Source organism: Pseudophryne corroboree, chromosome 3 (assembly GCF_028390025.1).
Source record: "Pseudophryne corroboree isolate aPseCor3 chromosome 3, aPseCor3.hap2, whole genome shotgun sequence".
Taxonomy (NCBI): Eukaryota; Metazoa; Chordata; class Amphibia; order Anura; family Myobatrachidae; genus Pseudophryne; species Pseudophryne corroboree.
This window is the reverse complement of record NC_086446.1, coordinates 27,815,914-27,838,874: the sequence shown is the minus strand read 5'-3', so window position 1 is coordinate 27,838,874 and position 22,961 is coordinate 27,815,914. Positions and strand designations below refer to the sequence as shown.

The 22,961-nt window shown below is 47.5% G+C and overlaps 2 protein-coding genes across 2 annotated transcripts in view; one reads left to right on the top strand and one right to left on the bottom strand.

Annotated features, from left to right (window-relative positions):
* Positions 1 to 22,961, bottom strand: part of LOC135054578 (oocyte zinc finger protein XlCOF7.1-like) — a 194,725-nt gene that overhangs the window by 65,766 nt on the left and 105,998 nt on the right. The gene's annotated exons all lie outside the window — the stretch shown is intronic.
* The window catches only part of LOC135055833 (zinc finger protein 605-like), a 42,361-nt gene that overhangs the window by 1,014 nt on the left and 18,386 nt on the right, over positions 1 to 22,961 (top strand). Inside the window, exon 3 of the mRNA XM_063960342.1 lies at positions 11,003 to 11,864. Coding sequence (XP_063816412.1) covers positions 11,003 to 11,864 — 862 coding nt within the window. The remainder of the gene's footprint in view (positions 1 to 11,002; positions 11,865 to 22,961) is intronic.

Sequence of the window (22,961 nt, the reverse complement as noted above, 5' to 3'; positions counted from 1 at the left end):
GGTCGTATTTACTAAAATCCAGCAGAGGGGATAAGACGCTGACCTGTAGCCCCTCCCACAGCCCCAGGTGCCATTTAGAGTAAATGTTCCCTCCCTGGAGCTGCATCTCTCTCTCTCTCTCTCCCTGGCAGCGTTTGGGCGCCATTACACAGAGCTGCGCTGATTCTGGAACTGCTGGGCGATGCCTCCTCTGTAAAGCCGCCTGTCTCATCAGCACTGTGCATTTACAGGACACTTAAGTATTCTACATGTCGTTTAGACAATGTTAGTTAAGAACAAGTGCATAACTACAGGGATAGTTAGTACAAGTATTATGTGATATACATCCAGTGTTTACTGTGCATTGTTATATCTGTATACATACATAGCTTTTTTTTAGTATTGCTAGTCAGGTGCAGTTTTATTGTTGTGTGTAATATTTTCTGCATTGTACATGTGACTGTGTGTGCCAATAGCTGCTGTGTGGTTCCTATTCCGTGAATCCCACACATATTGCTATCCCTATATTCTGTACCCTGAGGGGGGCTACGTGCGTCAGGTTTATATATATATATATATATATATATATATTTCTCTATCGTCCTAGTGGATGCTGGGGTTCCTGAAAGGACCATGGGGAATAGCGGCTCCGCAGGAGACAGGGCACAAAAAGTAAAGCTTTAGGATCAGGTGGTGTGCACTGGCTCCTCCCCCTATGACCCTCCTCCAAGCCTCAGTTAGATTTTTGTGCCCGGCCGAGAAGGGTGCAATCTAGGTGGCTCTCCTAAAGAGCTGCTTAGAAAAGTTTAGCTTAGGTTTTTTATTTTACAGTGAGTCCTGCTGGCAACAGGATCACTGCAACGAGGGACTTAGGGGAGAAGAAGTGAACTCACCTGCGTGCAGGATGGATTGGCTTCTTTGGCTACTGGACATTAGCTCCAGAGGGACGATCACAGGTACAGCCTGGATGGTCACCGGAGCCTCGCCGCCGGCCCCCTTGCAGATGCTGAAACGAGAAGAGGTCCAGAATCGGCGGCAGAAGACTCCTCAGTCTTCTTAAGGTAGCGCACAGCACTGCAGCTGTGCGCCATTTCCTCTCAGCACACTTCACACGGCAGTCACTGAGGGTGCAGGGCGCTGGGAGGGGGGCGCCCTGGGAGGCAAATGAAAACCTTTTTTGGCTAAAAATACCTCACATATAGCCTCCGGGGGCTATATGGAGATATTTAACCCCTGCCAGAATCCATTAAAGAGCGGGAGACGAGCCCGCCGAAAAAGGGGCGGGGCCTATCTCCTCAGCACACAGCGCCATTTTCCCTCACAGAAAGGCTGGAGGGAAGGCTCCCAGGCTCTCCCCTGCACTGCACTACAGAAACAGGGTTAAACAGAGAGGGGGGGCACTAATTTGGCGTTAGAAATATATAAAAGATGCTATAAGGGAAAACACTTATATAAGGTTGTCCCTATATAATTATAGCGTTTTTGGTGTGTGCTGGCAAACTCTCCCTCTGTCTCTCCAAAGGGCTAGTGGGTCCTGTCCTCTATCAGAGCATTCCCTGTGTGTGTGCTGTGTGTCGGTACGTGTGTGTCGACATGTATGAGGACGATGTTGGTGAGGAGGCGGAGCAATTGCCTGTAATGGTGATGTCACTCTCTAGGGAGTTGACACCGGAATGGATGGCTTATTTAGGGAATTACGTGATAATGTCAACACGCTGCAAGGTCGGTTGACGACATGAGACGGCCGACAAACAATTAGTACCGGTCCAGACGTCTCAGAAACACCGTCAGGGGTTTTTAAAACGCCCGTTTACTTTAGTCGGTCGACACAGACACAGACACGGACACTGAATCCAGTGTCGACGGTGAATAAACAAACGTATTCCTTATTAGGGCCACACGTTAAGGGCAATGAAGGAGGTGTTACATATTTCTGATACTACAAGTACCACAAAAGAGGGTATTATGTGGGATGTGAAAAAACTACCGTAGTTTTTCCTGAATCAGATAAATTAAATGAAGTGTGTGATGATGCGTGGGTTCCCCCCGATAGAAAATTATGGGCGGTATACCCTTTCCCGCCAGAAGTTAGGGCGCGTTGGGAAACACCCCTTAGGGTGGATAAGGCGCTCACACGCTTATCAAAACAAGTGGCGGTACCGTCTATAGATAGGGCCGTCCTCAAGGAGCCAGCTGACAGGAGGCTGGAAAATATCATAAAAAGTATATACACACATACTGGTGTTATACTGCGACCAGCGATCGCCTCAGCCTGGATGTGCAGAGCTGGGGTGGCTTGGTCGGATTCCCTGACTAAAAATATTGATACCCTTGACAGGGACAGTATTTTATTGACTATAGAGCATTTAAAGGATGCATTTTCTATATATGCGAGATGCACAGAGGGATATTTGCACTCTGGCATCAAGAGTAAGTGCGATGTCCGTATCTGCCAGAAGATGTTTATGGACACGACAGTGGTCAGGTGATGCAGATTCCAAACGGCACAAAGGTGTATTGCCGTATAAAGGAAGAGGAGTTATTTGGGGTCGGTCCATCGGACCTGGTGGCCACGGCAACTGCTGGAAAATCCACCGTTTTTACCCTAAGTCACATCTCTGCAGAAAAAGACACCGTCTTTTCAGCCTCAGTCCTTTCGTCCCTATAAGAGTCATATCTGCCCAGGGATAGAGGAAAGGGAAGAAGACTGCAGCAGGCAGCCCATTCCCAGGAACAGAAGCGTTCCACCGCTTCTGCCAAGCTCTCAGCATGACGCTGGGACCGTACAGGACCCCTGGATCCTACATGTAGTATCCCAGGGGTACAGATTGGAATGTCGAGACGTTTCCCCTTCGCAGGCTCCTGAAGTCTGGTTTACCAAGGTCTCCCTCCGACAAGGAGGCAGTATGGGAAACAATTCACAAGCTGTATTCCCAGCAGGTGATAATCAAATTACCCCTCCTACAACAAGAAAAGGGGTATTATTCCACATTATATTGTGGTACTGAAGCCAGAAGGCTAGGTGAGACCTATTCTAAATCTAAAAAAATTTGAACACTTACAAAGGTTCAAATCAAGATGGAGTCACTCAGAGCAGTGATAACAAACCAGGAAGAAGGGGACTATATAGTGTCCCGAGACATCAGGGATGCTTACCTCCATGTCCAAAATTTGCCCTTCTCACTAAGGGTACCTCAGGTTCGTGGTACAGAACTGTCACTATCAGTTTCAGACGCTGCCGTTTGGATTGTCCACGGCACCCCGGGTCTTTACCAAGGTAATGGCCGAAATGATGATTCTTCTTCGAAGAAAAGGCGTCTTAATTATCCCTTACTTGGACGATCTCCTGATAAGGGCAAAGTCCAGGGAACAGTTGGAGGTCGGAGTAGCACTATCTCGGATACTGCTACAACAGCACGGGTGGATTCTAAATACTCCAAAATCGCAGCTGATCCCGACGACAAGTCTGCTGTGCCTAGGGATGATTCTGGACACAGTCCAGAAAAAGGTGTTTCTCCCGGAAGAGAAAGCCAGGGAGTTATCCGAGCTAGTCAGGAACCTCCTAAAATCAGTGCATCATTGCACAAGGGTCCTGGTAAAGATGGTGACTTCCTACGAAGCAATTTCATTCGGCAGATTTCACGCAAAAATTTTTCAGTGGGATCTGCTGGACAAATGGTCCGGATCGCATCTTCAGATGCATCAGCGGATAACCCTATATCCAAGGACAAGGGTGTCTCTCCTGTGGTGGTTACAGAGTGCTCATCTTCTAGAGGGCCGCAGATTCGGCATTCAGGATTGGATGCTGGTGACCACGGAGGCCAGCCCGAGAGGCTGGGGAGCAGTCACACAAGGAAAAAATTTCCAGGGAGTGTAATCAAGTCTGGAGACTTTTCTCCACATAAATATACTGGAGCTAAGGGTAAATTTATAATACTCTAAGCTTAGCAAGACCTCTGCTTCAAGGTCAGCCGGTATTGATCCAGTGGGAAAAACATCACGGCAGTCGCCCACGTAAATAGACAGGGCGACACAAGAAGCAGGAGGGCAATGGCAAAAACTGCAAGGACTTTTCGCTGGGCGGAAAATCATGTGATAGCACTGTCAGCAGTGTTTCATTCCGGGAATGGAAACTGGGAAGCAGACTTCCTCAGCAGGCACGACCTCCACCCGGCAGAGTGGAAACTTCATCGGGAAGTTTTCCACATGATTGTAAACCGTTGGGAAATACCAAAGGTGGACATGATGGCGTCCCGTCTGAACAAAAAACGGGACAGGTATTGCGCCAGGTTAAGAGACCCTCAGGCAATAGCTGTGGACGTTCTGGTAACACCATGGATGTACCAGTCGGTGTATGTGTTCCATCCTCTGCTTCTCATACCTAAGGTACTGAGACTTATAAGACGTAGAGGAGTAAGAACTATACTCATGGCTCCGGATTGGCCAAGAAGGACTTGGTACCCGGAACTTCAAGAGATGCTCACAGAGGACTTATGGCCTCTGCCGCTAAGAAGGGACTTGTTTCAGCAAGTACCATGTCTGTTCCAAGACTTACCGCAGCTGCGTTTGACGGCATGGCGGTGGAACGCCGGATCCTAAGGGAAAAAGGCATTCCGGAAGAGGTCATTCCTACCCTGGTCAAAGCCAGAAAGGAGGTGACCGCACAACATTATCACCACATGTGGCAAAAATATGTTGCGTGGTGTGAGGCCAGAAAGGCCCCACGAAGAAATTTCAACTCGGTCGATTCCTGCATTTCCTGCAAACAGGAGTGTCTATGGGCCTCAAATTGGGGTCCATTAAGGTTCAAATTTCGGCCCTGTCGATTTTCTTCCAGAAAGAAGTGGCTTCAGTTCCTGAAGTCCAGAAGTTTGTCAAGGGAGTATTGCATATACAACCCCCTTTTGTGCCTCCAGTGGCACTGTGGGATCTCAACGTAGTTCTGGGATTCCTCAAATCACATTGGTTTAAAACCAGTCAAATCTGTGGATTTGAAGCATCTCACATGAAAAGTGACCATGCTCTTGGCCCTGGCCTGGACCAGGCGAGTGTCAAATTGGTGGTTTTTTTCTCAAAAAAGCCCATATCTGGTTGTCCATTTGGACAGGGCAGAGCTGCGGACTCGTCCCCAGTTCTCTCCCTAAGGTGGTGTCAGTGTTTCACCTGAACCAGCTTATTTTGGTGCCTTGCGCCTACTAGGGACTTGGAGGACTCCAGGTTGCTAGATGTTGTCAGGGCCCTGTAAATATAGGTTCCAGGACGGCTGGAGTCAGGAAAACTGACTTGCTGTTATCCTGTATGCACCCAACAAACTGGGTGCTCTTGCTTCTAAGCAGACTATTGCTAGTTGGATGTGTAATACAATTCAGCTTGCACATTCTGTGGCAGGCCTGCCACAGCCAAAATATGTAAATGCCCATTCCACAAGGAAGGTGGGCTTATCTTGGGCGGCTGCCCGAGGGGTCTCGGCTTTACAACTTTGCCGAGCGGCTATTTAGTCAGGGGCAAACACGTTGGTAAAATCCTACAAATTTGATACCCTGGCTAAGGAGGACCTGGAGTTCTCTCATTCGGTGCTGCAGAGTCATCCGCACTCTCCCGCCCGTTTGGGAGCTTTGGTATTATCCCCATGGTCCTTTCAGGAACCCCAGCATCCACTAGGACGATAGAGAAAATAAGAATTTACTTACCGATAATTCTATTTCTCGGAGTCCGTAGTGGATGCTGGGCGCCCATCCCAAGTGCGGATTATCTGCAATACTTGTACATAGTTACAAAAATCGGGTTATTATTGTCGTGAGCCATCTTTTCAGAGGCTCCGCTGTTATCATACTGTTAACTGGGTTCAGATCACAGGTTGTACAGTGTGATTGGTGTGGCTGGTATGAGTCTTACCCGGGATTCAAAATCCTTCCTTATTGTGTACGCTCGTCCGGGCACAGTATCCTAACTGAGGCTTGGAGGAGGGTCATAGGGGGAGGAGCCAGTGCACACCACCTGATCCTAAAGCTTTACTTTTTGTGCCCTGTCTCCTGCGGAGCCGCTATTCCCCATGGTCCTTTCAGGAACCCCAGCATCCACTACGGACTCCGAGAAATAGAATTATCGGTAAGTAAATTCTTATTATAATATATATATATATAGTATTTCACAGGATATACTACCTTGGTATTTTTCTCTGTGTATTTCAGTCACCATATACCACTTAAATCCTCTGTTTGTGTTCTGTATTTGCAGTCACACTCCACAGGGTTTTTTTGTCAGGTACTGTGTCTGGCTATATTGCACTGTTACGCCCTAAGGCTACGTTTCCAAATAATGTCTGCTACACAGGGCGGGAGATCCGTGGCTGATGCCGCGGATTTATTTGAGGAAAATATTCCAGCTGAGGGTCCAGGTAACGGTGGTTCTGTACTCCTCAGTCAGCCTGCAGCACCGCTGGCACACCAAGACCCACTTTGGGCTGCTTTTTCTAATATGCTGACTACGCTAGTAATGAGACTTGCGCCCCCCGTGGGACCTCCTGTGCCATTACAGCCACATATTGTCCCTGCAGTTAATCCGCCATAGGCAGATACTCTTTCAACTCAGTTACAGCAATGAAATCAGTCTTTGGTTAAACAAAAACCTAACACTCGCAATCTTAGGACCAAAGGGTCATCTAAGCGGGCCATTACTTCCTGACAATCCACGCATGTTTCGGATACTTCATCCGATGAAGATGGCGTATACACTGACCCCTCAGACACTGATGCAGATGCTTCGGGTGGGGGGGGAATCTGACCCTCCAGATACGTCTAAGAAACCTGATAAGTTCAAACGTCAGAAGGTCACTAAATTAGTCTTACCACATTCTGACCACTAAGTTGACATACGTCAGGAATCCTGGGCGTCTCCAGGAAAGAAATTCTCCCTAAGAAGATACTAGCTCGTTATCTCCTCACTGCAAAGTTAAGTAAAAATTGGGAAACACTGCCTCCGGTGGACTCGCATGTTGCTCGTCTGGTGGTGTCATCTTCTCTGCCTACTGCTCTGTCACTACCGTCGCCTCTCTGAAGGAACCGATGGATAAGCGTGTGGAGGGTTACTTGAAGTCTATTTACACTCTCGCAGGTGCTGTGCATAGACCCACTATAGCGGCTTCTTGGGCTGCAAAGACTATTGAAGCTCTGGGTTCAAGAAGTTGAAGCAGAGCTACCTTCTAATTTTTCTTATAATGCCAGACAGTGTCTCTCATATATCATCACAGCCTCTCATTACATTCAGGATGCGGCCCCTGATGCCGGTGTCTTGGCAGCCAAAGCATCTTCTACATCCATTCTGGCTCGCCGGATTCTGTGGTTGCGGTCCTGGTTGGTGGTCTGGACTCTAAAAAGACCTTGGATGTTATTCCTTTTAAGGGAGACATCCTTTTTGGGGAAGATCTGAACAAGATTGTTGCTGACTTAGCATCTACTAAGATTGCATGTCTGCCGAGTACTAATCCTTCGATTCCGAAGGCTAAGAGTACCACCTTTCATTCCTTTAGACCTCCAAGTAAAACAAAGGGTCAGGCGTACCCGAAACAGGCTCGCTCTTCCAAAACCTCTAAGCTCAAACCTAAACATTTCTGGGCTGCCCGTCAGGCTGCTTCTAAACCAGACAAGCCTGCTGCATGACGGGGCGGGCCTCCCGCCTGGGGGATCCCAGGGTGGGAGGCCGACTTCTACGGTTTGGCCAGGTATGGTTACAGACCACTTCAGATGCCTGGGTAAGGGAAGTTGTCACTCACGGATTAGCCATCTCTTTCAAGAAACGTCCCCCTCGGACAAATATCCCTCCGGATCTGGTGAAAGCAAAAACTGTCCATGTGGTGGTACAATCCCTCCTAGAAACAGGAGTGATAGTGCTGGTGCCTGTGGCTCAGAGAGGCAGGGGTTACTATTCAACGTTGTTCCTAGTTCCGAAACCGAACGGTTCCTCCCGGCCCATTCTCAACCTCAAGTCTTTGAACAAATTTGTGAAGGTATAGAAGTTCCGTATGGAAACTCTTCGCTCTATTGTTCTGGCCTTGGAGCCCATGAACTATATGGTATCCCTGGACATACAGGATGCTTACCTACATAAACCTATTGCCATGTCGCATCAGCAATACCTGCGGTTTGCTATTGGCAACCTACATTATCAATTCCAGGCCTTCCCTCTTGGACTGACCATGGCTCCGCGAGTCTTCACCAAGGTCATGGCGGTTATGACGGCTCTGCTCTGCCATCAGGGTATCAGGATCCTACCGTATCTTGATGACTTGTTGATCCTGGCGAACTCCCCCGAGGTTCTCCTCCATCATCTGAAACTGACGGTCCAATTCCTGCAAGCCCACGCGTGGCTTATCAACTGGAAGAAATTATCCCTGATCCCTGCTCAGAGCGTGGCTCATCTGGGGCATTATGGACACACACAACCAACGGTTATTCTTGTCTCCAGAGAAGGTCCTGAAGCTTCAGGACAGGATAAGATGCTTCCTTTCTTGTCCGCGAGTGTCAGTACACTCGACGATGCAAGTACTAGGACTCACTGTGTCGGCTTTCAACATGGTAGAGTACACTCAATTTCACACTCGTCCTCTGCAGGAGCTAATCCTTGACGGCCTGCCTCGCCGGATCAGATCTCACATGATCTCCTTGACTCTGTAAGTTCGTTTGTCACTGAGCTGGTGGCTACAGGACCAACAATTGAGCAGGGGTCATTCCTTCTGGATCTCCAACTGGGTCCTTCTAACAACAGATGCCAGTCTGCTGGGTTGGGGCGCTGTGTTGGAGCAACACTCTCTTCAGGGTCGGTGGACCAGGGAGGATTCTCTCCACCCGATAAATATTCTGGAGTTGTGGGCAGTGTTCAATGCTTTGAAACTGGCAATGTCTCTGGTACAGAACAGGCCTGTTTAAGTACAGTCAGACCATGGTTGCGTACATAAATCATTAAGGCGGCACTCAAAGCTCATGGCAATGTTGGAAGTGTCAAAAATTGTTCAATGGACGTAACGCCATCTACCAGCCATATCGGCAGTGTTCATTTCGGGGGTCCTATACTGGGAAGCGGACTTCCTCAGTCGTCGGGATGTACATGCCGTAGAGTGGAGCCTTCAGCCAGAAGTATTTCAACTCCTAGTGGACAAGTGGGGCCTACCAGACATACACCTGATGGCGTCTCGACACAATCACAAGGTTCCGGTCTTCGGAGCAAGGACAAGGGATCCTCAAGCAGTGTTCCTGGATGCACTGGAAATTCCATGGAACTTTCGTCTGCCGTACGTGTTCCCGCCGGTGTCACTCCTGGCCAGGGTAATAAGGAAGTTCAAGCAAGAAGGAGGAATCCTACTTCTGATCGCTCCAGCGTGGCCAGATGGCATTGGTTCTCATACCTACAGTGTCTCTCGATAGAGCGCCCTCTTCTACTTCCGCAACGCCCAGACCTCCTCGTTCAGGGCCCCTGTGTCTACCAGGATTTGGCCCGACTGGCTTTGACGGCGTGGCTCTTGAAGCTTTAGTTCTGAGGGCCAAAGGTTTTTCTGAGGCGGTCATTCAAATGATGTTGAAAGCCCATAAACCGGCTTCAGCTCGGATTTAATATAGAGTCTGGAATTTTTACTTCACCTGGTGTGTGGCTAAGAATTTTGGTGCATACAAGTTCAGTACTGCCAAACCATTGGCGTTTCTGCAACAGGGTCTGGACTCAGGCCTTTGTCTGGCCTCCCTCAAGGTTCATATTTCAGCCTTGTCGGTGTGGTTTCAGAGAAAAATTGCGACTCTTCCTGACGTTCATACCTTCACTCAGGGTGTTTTACGGATTCAACCTCCCTATGTTCCTCCTGTGGCTCCTTAGGATTTGTCAGTAGTTCTGGATGGCCTACAAGAGTCTCCGTTTGAACCTCTTGAGTCTGTGGACCTTAACTGGCTTACGATTAAGGTCTTGTTTTTGCTGGCTATTGCCTCTGCTAGACGGGTTTCAGACTTGGGTGCCTTATTCTCTCGGTTTCCCTTTCTGATTTTTCACCGTGACCGTGCGGTTCTTAGAATTCACCCTGGTTATCTACCTAAGGAGGTGTCATCTTTCCACCTTAACCAAGATATTGTAGTTCCGCCCTTTATTTCTCCTGATTTGTCCTCCAAAGAGCGGTCTTTGGATGTGGTATGTGCTCTCCGTATCTATGTGAAGAGAACCGCCTCCCTTAGGAGATCTGATACTCTTATTTGTTCTTTTTGGTTTTCATAAACGTGGCTAGCCTGTGAATAAGCAGACCTTGGCCAGTTGGATTAGAGTGGTGATTGCACAAGCTTATGTATAGGCTGGACTTCCAGCTCCTGCTACTTTCAATGCCCATTCTACTCCGTCTTTTGGATCTTCTTGGGCGGCCCGCCGTGGCGCGTCCCTAGAACAATTGTGTAAGGTGGCTACGTGGTCCTCAGTAAACACGTTCATTAGGTTCTATGCCTTTGATACTTCGCCTCCCAGGATGCTTCCTTTGGACGCTGGGTTCTTGTGCCCGCTACAGTGTGTCCCTTCCCATGAGGAACTGCTTTATGACATCCGTGATGTTATTCCCTGTGTAATACCAGTGTACCCCGCTGTAGAAAAGAAGATTTATGGTAAGAACTTACCTTTGTTAAATCTCTTTCTGCGAGGTACACTGGATTCCACAGGGGGCCCACCCTGACGCACTTAGCGTCTTTGGGTTTGTATGGCATTAGCCGCTGGTACCTTCTTCTGTCGTGAGAATGTGGTTCGCTGTGGCTACTAACACTGTTATCGTCTCTTTTACCTGCTACTGCATTGGACTGGTTAACAAAATTGAGCTCCAGTGCCTGGAGGCGGGGATATAGAGGAGCTTTAGCCTGTTGGTGCCTCGGATCAAGATCCAATTCTACCCCCCCCCCCCCCACCCCCCCTCCCCCTGATGTTATTCTCTGTGGAATCCAGTGTACCTCGCAGAAAGATTTAACAAAGGTAAGTTCTTACCATAAATCTCCTTTTCTGGGTTATTTAGGGTGAAGGTCTGACTGATATGAAGGCAGAAGATATAGAGGGAGAAGAAGAGACTTATGTGACTGATATGAAGGCAAAAGATATAGAAGGAGAAGAAGCAATGTATGTGACTGATTTGAAGGTAGAAGATACAGAGGGAGAAGAAAGGACATATGTGACTGATAACAAGGCTGAAGATACAGATGGAGAAGAGACGTATGTGACTGATATGAAGGCAGAAGATACAAAGGGAGAAGAAGAGACGTATGTGACTGATATGAAAGTAGAAGATATAGAGGCAGAAGAAGAGACGTATGTGACTGATATGAAAGTAGAAGATATAGAGGCAGAAGAAGAGATGTATGTAACTAATATTAAAGTAGAAAATACAGAGGGAGAAGAAGAGACGTATGTGACTGATATGAAGGCAGAAGATACAGAGGGAGGAGAAGAGACGTATGTGCCTGATATGAAGGCAGAAGATATAGAGGGAGAAGAAGAGACATATGTGACTGATGTGAAGGCAGAAGATATAGAGGAAGAAGAAGAGATGTATGTGACTGATATGAAGGCAGAGGATATAGAGGGAGAAGAAGAGACGTATGTGACTGATATGAAGGCAGAAGATATAGAGGGAGAAGAAGAGACGTATGTGACTGATATGAAGGCAGAAGATATAGAGGGAGAAGAAGAGACATATGTGACTGATATGAAGGGAGAAGAAGAGACGTATGTGACTGATATGAAGGCAGAAGATATAGAAGGAGAAGAAGAGACGTATGTGACTGATATGAAGGGAGAAGATATAGAGGGAGAAGAAGAGATGTGTGTGAGGGGTGATCAGCAGTGTAAGGAGGAGGAAATCCCTACAGATATCAGCACAGGTGAGTAATAAGCACTTATTACAGAACAGAGTCACATATTCTCCTTGCTCAGACACTACAGCAATCTCTCATCCTGCACCCTCCTCTGTTGGTGAGTAGTTTGTAGATTTGTAAATCTTATTAGAGGTGGACACTGTAGATCCGTCCTTCTTTTATACAAGACTTGGAAAATGCAATCAGACAGTGACAGAATGTTGTCTAAGTCTTTAATGAATGTTATATATTTCTCACAATCAAATAGAACATATGTCAGATAATAATAGTATATAACGAATGTGAATCCTCACTACACTGCTATAGATGGCTTCTTACACAGGTTTCTCCTGCTGCGATGGATCAGTGCCCTGAGGTATGTCAGTAGATGATTGCATTATCTAGGTTATTGCTGGTTTCATACTAATTCCTCCACTAGTTCCGGTGCAGTTTCATTGGAGGAATAGTTTATGAGGGTAAATCAGTACATTTAAATGCCCATTAAACCAATGATTGTAAAAAAATATATATAACTAACAGTGCCTACCCGTCGTTGCCAAGTTATCATATCATTTTATTCATTGGTACATTTTTTTTTTCCCCCATTTTTTTTTGTTTTTTTTTGTTTCAATATTTTCTGTAGTAGAAATAATTTTTTTTTATTTTTTATTTTAACAATAGTATATATTGAGTTTTTGGTGGTATACAGAATGGGAGATACAATCAACAACCAAACACTGAAAAAGTATAAAATAGGAAGAAAGAAATATTAGATAAAATGGGAGAGGGGAGGGGAATTTGCCAGACCAATCTAGCACCAAACAAATAAATAGAACCTACTTACATATGCACATAGTAGGAGTATAGAAAAAAAAATATCACAAATCTATGCAACAATGAAAACACTATCTTAGGTATCAGAGGAAGGGGAATTCAAGACATTAAAATCTAATGGCGCGCAGTTTATAGTGGAGTGCCCTATTCGTTCCCTCAACTCTCCCCACTTAAACCACTTCATACGACAAGAGAAGGCAGAAGATGAATATGTGGTTTCCGCCGTTTCAAAAAAGTAATGCCTATAGACTTTACTCATAATTAAAAGCGATAGTAGGTATAAGAGGGGATTTCCATAATTGGGCATCGGAAGCCTTGGCCACTATCAAAATATGTCCCATAAGAGACCTGTCTTCCTGGGACATAGGTCCCGGAAAAAAATGAAACAAAGCTGTTATGGGATGCGCAGGGACAACGAGTCCTAATACTTCACCAATCATAAGAAATACTTCCCTCCAGAGCAGTTGTACAACCGGGCGTGCCCAGAAAACGTAGACAATATCTCCAATCGAGGCATATTTCCTCCATCAGAACTGCGAGACTAAGGGCCATATTTTATGTTGCTGCTCAGGAGTGAAATAGGCCCTATGAAATAGTTTATAGTACATATCCGAGTGGTGAACACATTTAGATATCTTAAAACAAGTACAAAAAATGACATCCCAGTCCTCATCGGTTAAAACTTGAGAGAAATCTTTCTCCCATTTATCTAGAGAGGTTAATTTCCCAGATGTTCGTTCCAAAAGTAAATACCGATACCACCAAGAGATTTGAGTTTGGGCAGTAGTAAGGGGTGGGAAAATCAAGTTGCTCAAGGGGAGTGAGACATGACCCAGTAGCCAATGTCTCAGTTGTAAATATTTGTAAAAATCTCGAGGTGAAATATTAGCCTTACCCTGGAGGAGAGAAAAGGGTACCAGCCCATCTACCTTGAACACATCATTCAATGAAGTGAAACCCATTCCAGCCCACGTATCAAATTGTAGAGAGGGAATTAAGGCAGCTTTCTCTTACGTCCTAGAGTATGCTGGGGTCCATATTAGCACCATGGGTATAGACGGGTCAACCAGGAGCCATGGTTACTTAAAGAGTTTAATAGTGTGGGCTGGCTCCTCCCTCTATGCCCCTCCTACCAGACTCAGTTTAGAAAATGTGCCCGGAGGAGCTGGTCACAGATAGGGGAGCTCTACAGAGTTCTCTTAGAAAAAGTTTTTTCTTTCTTTTCAGAGTTTGTTATTTTACAGGGACAGCCTCCCTGCAGCGAGGGACTGGGGGGGGGGGAGGGGCAGTGTCCGCCCTGCGGGGTCTTGAGCCACTGCTCCCGCTGACTGGACATTGAGCTCCAGAGGGGTCCGATCGTGCCCCGCCGCAGGGGAACGCTCGCCCCGGCAACCAGCCGCCACCCCCTCAGGGAGCTGAAGTGTGGCGAGTGAGTCATTGTCCCCCCTTGCAAGCGGGAGGACAGTGTGAAGAGGGCAGCTAGAGGGTAGGAGCGCGGTCTTAACCGCGCTCCTGGAAAGCTCGGCGGTACTGCAGTGCGGCGCTGGGAGGGGTGCCCTGGGCCAGCTCCAGACCCTACACTGTCCATTACAAGCCTGTCGGGGTCTGCGGATCCAGGCCAGCACAAATCCTCCGGCCAGTATAATCTTTCAAAGAGCGGAAAGACAGCGCCATTGAAGGGGCGGAGCTTCTCAGAGCGGACCCAGCGCCATTTTTCCTGCCTGCACTCACTACCAAGTGGATCCAGGTCCCTCCAGAGCAATCTCCAGCTATCTGTACGGTACCAGGGGGTTGTAGAAGGGGGGTGGCTGTGTTATAGTCTGCGTCACCAATTAAGGGACACAGTCAGCGCTGGTTAGGGACTCCCTATACCTCCAATAGCGCTGTGTGTGGGTTAGCTCCAATCTCTGTGTCTCTCTGTCATTCTTGGGGGGGAAACTCTGTCTACATAATACCCTGTGTGTTTGGGAGGTGTTTGAGTGTGTGTGACAACATGTCTAGGGACACTGTTTCATATGCTGCAGAGGATTTGTCTTCCCAGGAAGACTCCATACCATTTTAATCAGGATTGCACTGTTTTAGCACAGATCCCAGCTAGAGAGCCAGAATGGTTAGCCTCTCTGAGGGGGACTATTTCTCAGATTTCTGATAGAATTGCTAGGACTGAGCATGTCACTCAGGTCCTCCAGTCCTCTATGGTTGTATGGTCTGATACTGCCTCCTCGGGGTCCCCTGCGGTAAATTCTCATAAACGTGCGCTGGCAATTATGGAGGATGACACGGACACCGACTCTGATGCTGCAGACGGTGATGGGGATGTGTTGAGGGGGACGGCATCACTTGCCAAGGGGGTGCAGTTGATGATTGAGGCTGTTAGGGATGTTTTACACATTTCGGACACAGCTCCGGAACAGGTGGAGGAGGTCTTCTTTACAGCTAATAAGAAGCTCCCCCCCCCCCCCCTCACCTTCCCAGCATCCAAAGAATTAAATGCTATCTTTGAAAAGGCATGGGAAACTCCGGAAAAGAAATTCCAGATTCCCAAGAGAGCCTTGGTGGCTTTTCCCTTCCCAGAGGAAGATAGGAAGAGATGGGAGTCCCCACCGATAGTCAACGCCTCTGTCTCCAGGCTGTCCAAACAGGTGGTATCACTGGTCTCGGGATCTACCACGTTAAAGGACCCGGCAGATTGCAAGGTGGATGCTACGCTGAAATCCGTTTACACGGCTACAGGGGCTATATTGCGGCCTACTATAGCCTGTGCTTGGATTGCTAAAGCTATTGCCAGGTTGTCGATCACTCTGCAGGAGGAATCGACTACGCTGGACAAAGGTGACAATTTATTTTTACGTATTATTCAGGATTCTGCAGGGTTCCTGCTGGATTCCATGAAAGACCTGGGTTCCATGGCTGCGGGGATCTCCTCCCTGTCCGTCTCGACTCGCAGGGGTCTCTGGCTGCGCAACTGGTCTGCGGACGCGGAGTCCAGGAAGTGTGTAGAGGGCCTACCATACAAAGGTCAGCCTCTTTTTGGGGAGGCGCTGGATGCGTGGGTTGCCACGGCTACCGCGGGCAAGTCTCCTTTTCTGCCCTCAGCTGCACTGGCTATGAAGAAGCCTTTTTCATCTACCACGTCACAGTCCTTTCGGCCCGCGAGGCCTACAAAGAATAAGCCTCCGAACACCTTCTTCAGAGGTGGTCATGCCAGAGGAAAGAAACCTGCTCCCGCAGGTTCCCAGACCCAGAAGCCCGCTTCTGATACCCCTAAATCCTCCGCATGACAGTGGACAGCTAGGCCTGGAGGAGGGTCAGGTGGGGGCAAGACTCCGGCAGTTCAGCCACGTCTGGGTGTCGTCGGGTCTGGACCCCTGGGTCCTGGATATAGTGTCCAGAGGGTACAGACTGGAGTTTCAAGATCCCCCGCCTCACCATTTCTTCAATTCAGGCTTGCCAGCCCTGCTGGCAGACAGGACAATTCTTCTGGAGGCCATCAGAAAATTGGTGGTGTCAGAGGTCATTGTTCAGTAGTTGAGCAAGGGTTATTATTCTAACCTTTTTGTGGTACCAAAACCAGATGGTTTGGTATGGCCTATTCTAAACTTAAAGTCTTTGAACCCTTATCTCAGGGAGTTCAAATTCAAGATGAAATCTTTGAGAGCTGTCATCTCTTGACTGACGGAGGGGGAGTTCCTGGTGTCTCTGGACATCAAGGATACTTACCTTCACATTCCCATTTGGGCGTTGCATCAAGCATATCTCAGGTTTGCACTGATGGACGATCATTGTCAGTTCCAGGCGCTGCAATTTGGCCTCTCCACAGCCCGGGGATCTTCACCAAGGTGATGGCGGAGATGATGGTTCTCCGCAAACAGGGGGGGAACACAATTCCATATCTGGATGATCTCATGATCAAGGCATCGTCCAGGGAGAGGTTGTTGCGGTCCATCGCGCTCACGACACAGCTGCTCAGGAAGCACGGTTGGATCCTGAACCTTCCAAAGTCTCATCTGGAGCCGACAAGGCACCTGTCTTTCCTAGGAATGATCCTCGACACGGAAGTGCAGAGGGTATTTCTCCTTGTGGAGAAAGCGTTGGTGATTCAAACAATGGTCCAGGATGTCCTAAAGCCTACCCGGGTACGCCTTCTGGGGAAGATGGTTGATGTCTACGAGGCTCTGCAGTACGGCAGGTTTCATGCTCGACCTTTTAAGCTGGACCTCTTGGACCAGTGGTCGGGCTCTCACCTACACATGCACAAGAGGATACGACTGTCTCTGAAAGCCAGGATTTCACTCTTCTGGTGGCTGCAACTTCTGGAAGGGCGAAGGTTCTGAATTCAAGACTGGATCCTATTAACCACAGATGCAAGTCTAAGAGGTTGGGGAGCAGTCGCTCTGGGGGAAACTTTTCAGGGACGATGGTCGGATCAAGAATCACTCCTCCCAATAAACATCCTGGAACTCAGGGCAGTGTACAATGTCCTTCTGCAAGCAGCACACCTTCTACAGGATCGGGCTGTTCAGGTGCAGTCGGACAATGTGACCACAGTGGCCTACATAAACCGACAAGGCGGAACGAAGAGGAGGGCTGCCATGTCAGAGGTGTCAAAAATCCTCATCTGGGCAGAAAGGCACGCAGTGGCAATGTCGGCAATCTTCATTCCGGGCGTAGACAACTGGGAAGCAGACTTCCTCAACAGACACGATCTCCATCCAGGTGAGTGCGGCCCCCATCCGGAGGTGTTCGAGGAGGTAACCAGTTGGTGGGGGGTTCCTCACATAGACATGATGGCCTCCCGCCTCAACAAGAAGCTACGGAGGTACTGTTCCAGGTCAAGAGACCCACAGGCAGTAGCGGTGGACGCACTGGTAACACCGTGGGTGTCAAGTCAGTGTATGTGTTCCCTCCACTTCCCCTGATACCAAAGGTTCTTCAGCTCATGAGAAGAACAAAGGTTCTGGCAATCCTTATTGCTCCAGACTGGCCAAGGAGGGCTTGGTACGTGGATCTGCTGGATCTTCTGCTGGAAGATCCATGGCCTTTACCTCTTCGGGAGGATCTGCTCCTGCAGGGGCCGTTCGCTTATCAAAAATTAACGCGGCTAGGTTTGACGGCATGGCGGTTGAACGCCAGATCTTAGCTCGGAAAGGTATCCCAAGTGAGGTCATTCCTACACTGATACAGGCCAGGAAGGGGGTAACATCTAAACATTACCATCAAATTTGGAAGAAATATATTTCATTGTGTGAGGCCAAGAAGTTTCCGACGGTGGAGCTTCAACTTGGACGTTTTCTCCTTTTCCTGCAAGCAGGGGTGGATATGGGACTGAGATTGGGCTCCATCAAGGTCCAGATCTCTGCTTTGTCCATCTTCTTCCAAAAACAATTGGTTGTTCTTCCTGAGGTTTAGACCTTTTTGAAAGGGGTTCTGCACATCCAGCCTCCCTTTGTGGCGCCTACGGCACCATGGAATCTTGATGTGGTGTTGCAGTTCCTGCAATCTGCTTGGTTTGAGCCTCTCTACAGGAGGCCGATCTCAAGTTTCTTACGTGGAAGGAGGTCACCTTGTTGGCCTTGGCTTCTGCATGACGCGTGTCGGAATTGGGGGCTTTATCTTGTAAAAGCCCCTATCTGATCTTCCATGAGGACAGGGCGGAACTTAGGACTCGTCCACAGTTCCTGCCTAAGGTTGTTTTGGCTTTCCATATCAACTAACCTATTGTGGTGCCAGTGGCTACTGACTCCTCAATTACTTCAAAGGCCTTGGACGTAGTGAGGACTTTGAAGATTTACGTGAAGAGGACGGCTCGTCATAGGAAAAGTGACTCTGTTTGTCCTCTGTGATCCCAAGAAAATTGGATATCCTGCTTTTAAGCAGTTGATTTCGCGCTGGATCAGGTTCACTATCCAGCATGCTTATTCCACGGCATGATTGCCGTGTCTGAAATCTGTAAAGGCCCACTCTACTCGTAAAGTGGGCTCTTCCTGGGCGGCTGGCCGGTGTGTCTTGGCGGTACAACACTGTCGAGCAGCTACTTGGTCTGGGTCGAACATGTTTGCCAAGTTATACACGTTCGATACTTTGGCCTCTGATGACCTCAAGTTTGGTCAAGCAGTGTTGCAGGAGCCTCCGCGCTCTCCCTCCCATACTGGGAGCTTTGGTACATCCCCATGGTACTAATATGGACCCCAGCATCCTCTAGGACGTAAGAGAAAATAGGATTTTGGTTACCTACCGGTAAATCCTTTTCTCGTAGTCTGTAGAGGATGCTGGGCGTCCGCCCAGCGCTGCGTTTTCCTGCTTTGGTTTTATAGTTCAGTTCTGCCTGGTTCCTAGATAAGTTCTGCGTTATTTACGGTTTTCAGCTGTTGCTGAGTTTTTCCGGCATGTTGGCAGGATTTGCATGTTGTGTGAGCTGGTATGAATCTCGCCACTATCTGTGTAATTCCTTCTCTCGAAGTTTGTCGTCTCCTCGGGCACAGTTTCTAGACTGAGTCTGGTAGGAGGGACATAGAGGGAGGAGCCAGCCCACACTATTAAACTCTTAAAGTGCCAATGGCTCCTGGTGGACCCGTCTATACCCATGGTACTAATATGGACCCCAGCATCCTCTACGGACTACGAGAAAAGGATTTACCGGTATTTAACCAAAATCCTATTATTTGCAGATAGGGACAGTTCTAAGAACGGTAAAGAAATCCCTGTGTTAGAGGATACAAATTTACACCAAATTTGGATAGTTGTGAAAACCGCCCTTCGGGGAGGAGTTACCGTAGTAGGTAACCATAGGAGGTCTGGGAGACCAAAAGGAGACATCATAGCACTTTCAATAATGACCCACGGCATAAGGGAATCCGGTTTAAACCAGTCCTTAATTTGGCTCAATATACAGGCAGAGTGGTACGCCTCAAAATCTGGAAAGGCAGCACCTCCTCTGAGTTTCGAGAGGGAAATAGTATTTCTGGCTATTTTAGGCTTAGAGCCTTTCCAAACATATTTAATGAGAATTTGGTTAAACCTGTTAAATAATTGTCTGGGAAGAAGTCTTGGAATAGCACGGTAGAGGTACATTAACTTAGGTAATAGCACCATTTTAGCAGCAGCTATGCGGCCCATCCAAGAGACTTTGTGCACCATCCATTCTTTGGTCAGAGTCTCAAAGGCCGTCAATAGAGGTTTATAATTGTAGTCCATGAAGTCACAGTCCCTGGCCAGGTGAATACCTAAATACTTCAGAGACTTAGGGGGTAATTCCAAGTTGATTGCAGCAGGAATTTTTTTAGCAGTTGGGCAAAACCATGTGCACTGCAGGAGGGCAGATATAACATGTGCACAGAGAGTTAAATATGGGTGGGGTGTATTCAAACTGAAATCTAAATTGCACAGAAACAAAATAACCCACCCAAATCTAACTCTTTCTGCACATGTTATATCTGCCCCCCCCCCCCTGCAGTGCACATGGTTTTGCCCAATTGCTAAAAAAACTTGCTGCTGCGATCAACTCAGAATTACCCCCTTAGACTGCCAAGCATACCTAAAGTTGTCTTTTAATTCCTGTAATAAGTCTGCAGGTATATGGAGAGGGAGGGCCTCAGTTTTTGAAGTATTCAATTTTTCTCCTGCAGGGTCCACAGGGTATCCGCAGGATACATTGGGATATGGTTGAGCGACAGCGGATCTTGCACCAATTGGTCAAAGCTTTCTGGCCTCCCAGCATACAGCGGGCCCGTCCATATCTCCCCGCCTCCGGCTCAGGCAAATCAGTTTTTTGTTTGGTGCAGCAGGAGCCGGACCATGGTCAGAGGGCTGCTGGTTTTTAGCAGCCCTAAGCTTTTTTATTTTTTTTATAGTCTTACTATTTTTTCTGAGTGATCTTTCTAAACAGCGTCTTATACGTACCTTAGAAAGAGTCGCTCCAACAACTCTCCGCCGGGTCGCGACAACGTTTACCCACGAGTACAGTGCTGTTTCGGCGGGCGTCTGTGTCGGATAAAACTAGCTGGCCCAGCAGACGTTACCAGGCTGTGGCCGGAGCACAGGGGGAATGTAAGGTATCGGTTCCGCTTAGAGGGGGAAACACGGACACAGCCTCACTGTTTGGGGGGAGACTACCAAACAGTCGCTGACGCAGCTGCCACCAAGAGTGCACCAGCGCTAGGCCTTAGGGATCATAGGCTCCAGGAGTAGCATGAGACTATGATCCCTAGGGTTGATGTCAGCAGTGGGGAGTCAGACCATCTCCTCGGTTGATGCCCAGCTTCCTCCAAGTCTCCCGCCATGAACTGTTTTTCCTGCTTCCGACCAAGACGCTGTGTACTAATGGACCCAGTCACAGCATAGGCGGCTGTATGACTAGTGCATCAGTGTTCACTATAGGTTCACGGAGCGGCGGTGTACACTTATAGCATCTGGATCCACTCCGCGTTCGCAAACGTATTGATCGATCCTGGAAGCGGGGTAAGTCTCCCAGTATCCCACTCTCCTGAGTACGGGCTATACAGCATCAAGTCTCTATCTACACTTGAGTACGAATAGTTGGATAAGTACATAATGCATATGAGTTTTATAATATTACTGGTGGTTTTCTTTCGCGTCTGAATACGGTTAAAACGTTTTTATAGAGTAATGCAGCAATATGTTTCTCCTACATACTTGAACTGTATCTGTAGTTGATGATATGCTCATATTGCTTATTATACTAATGTATAACCTGTGACTGACTGCTAGTGTGATTGCTGACTTTGCTAAATAAATTCTGTCAGTTTTCTCTATTTACTCCGTTCCTCTGTGCTGGTGCTAAGCATGGTAGGGTTGGATTGTATGTCACTTTAACACATTTGAAAATGATTACAGTCACAAATTGTGTATTACACTGTGAAAGTGTCTGATTATTTATCATGTCTAAGAGCGGCAAAGGTAAGGAAAATACACTCACAGCAACACCAACACTCATATCATGTTTGTCATGTAAAGCTGGGTTAACCTGTGAGGATCTGGTTCAGGATGGGTTGTGTGTTAAGTGTTTTAGCTTTCACCAAGGTCTCTCGAAAAATTCATGGCAGACGCAGGCGCAAGTTGATCCCCCATGGGCTATGTTTGCACAAACATTATCCAGTATAGCTGAGCGGATAACTCAAACTTCTGTACCAGCGATAGGTTACACTATTAACCCTTATGTGCAGCATTCCACCTGCGGTTTATCATTTCCAGCAGGGGAAGCAGTAGCCTCTCAACAGAAACAGGCTGAACAGCCAGTAGTAAGTAAATCATTTAGACATCTTCACAGTCTACACATGTTTCAGATGAGTATTCATCAGAGGACGAAGAATCATTACGCTCTGGTTCTGCATATGAGGATGAGGAAGAAGGTCTCAGCTCAGTGGACATATCTGAGTTGATTACTGCAATGAAATCCATTTTATCCTTAGAAGAATCAGCAGAACCTGTGTTAAAATCTAAGGCACCTATATTTAAACGTCCCAAAACAGTTAAGACTGAGTTTCCTGGATCAGAAGAGCTGACGAAAATTATGGACGAGGCTATGCCCAGTAAGAAATTTAGAATTCCTAGGAAATGGAATTCTAATTATCCTTTTCCAACTTGGGACTGTTTAAAGAGGGAGGTAGCCCCTAAAATAGATATGCATGTGATTCGCTTAGTGCGAAAATCTACATTACCTCTGCCTTCAACTTCTTTAAATGATGTCATGGATAGGAGAGTAGATGGTTTGCTAAAAAACATTTTTTCCCTGTCTGGGGCAATCATTAGATCAGCCATGGCCTCAGCCTGGATGGCTAAAACAGTGGCTTCCTGGGCTGATGTATTGGAAGGGGAAATTTCAATGACATCTAGAGAGCAAAAATCCTATGTGGCACATATCAAACAGGCTGTAATATTTTTGGAAGAAGCAGCTTTAGATCTGGGTACTGTTGCCTCTCATGCATCCGTCTCAACAGTAGCCACTCGCCGAGCAGTTTGGTTATGCACCTGGAAAGCTGATTCAGAATCCAAAAAAGTTTTGGAGTCGTTACCTTTTACTGGAGACATTCTCTTTGGTAAAGAGTTAACCAGTATTTTGGGGTCGAAAGCAGACTCCATGAAAGTTAAGTTTCCTTCTACATACAAATTTAAGCCGAAAATTCCAGCTTTTCAGTCCTTTTGGTCTCTAGGAAAAGCAAAAGGAAAGGGCGATAGTAAACAGTCACAGTATATCAGGTCTGGTAAGACTAAAAAGCATTGGGCAACCAGAGGACCGGCTTCTAAAACAGAAGATAAGCCATCTGCCTGATG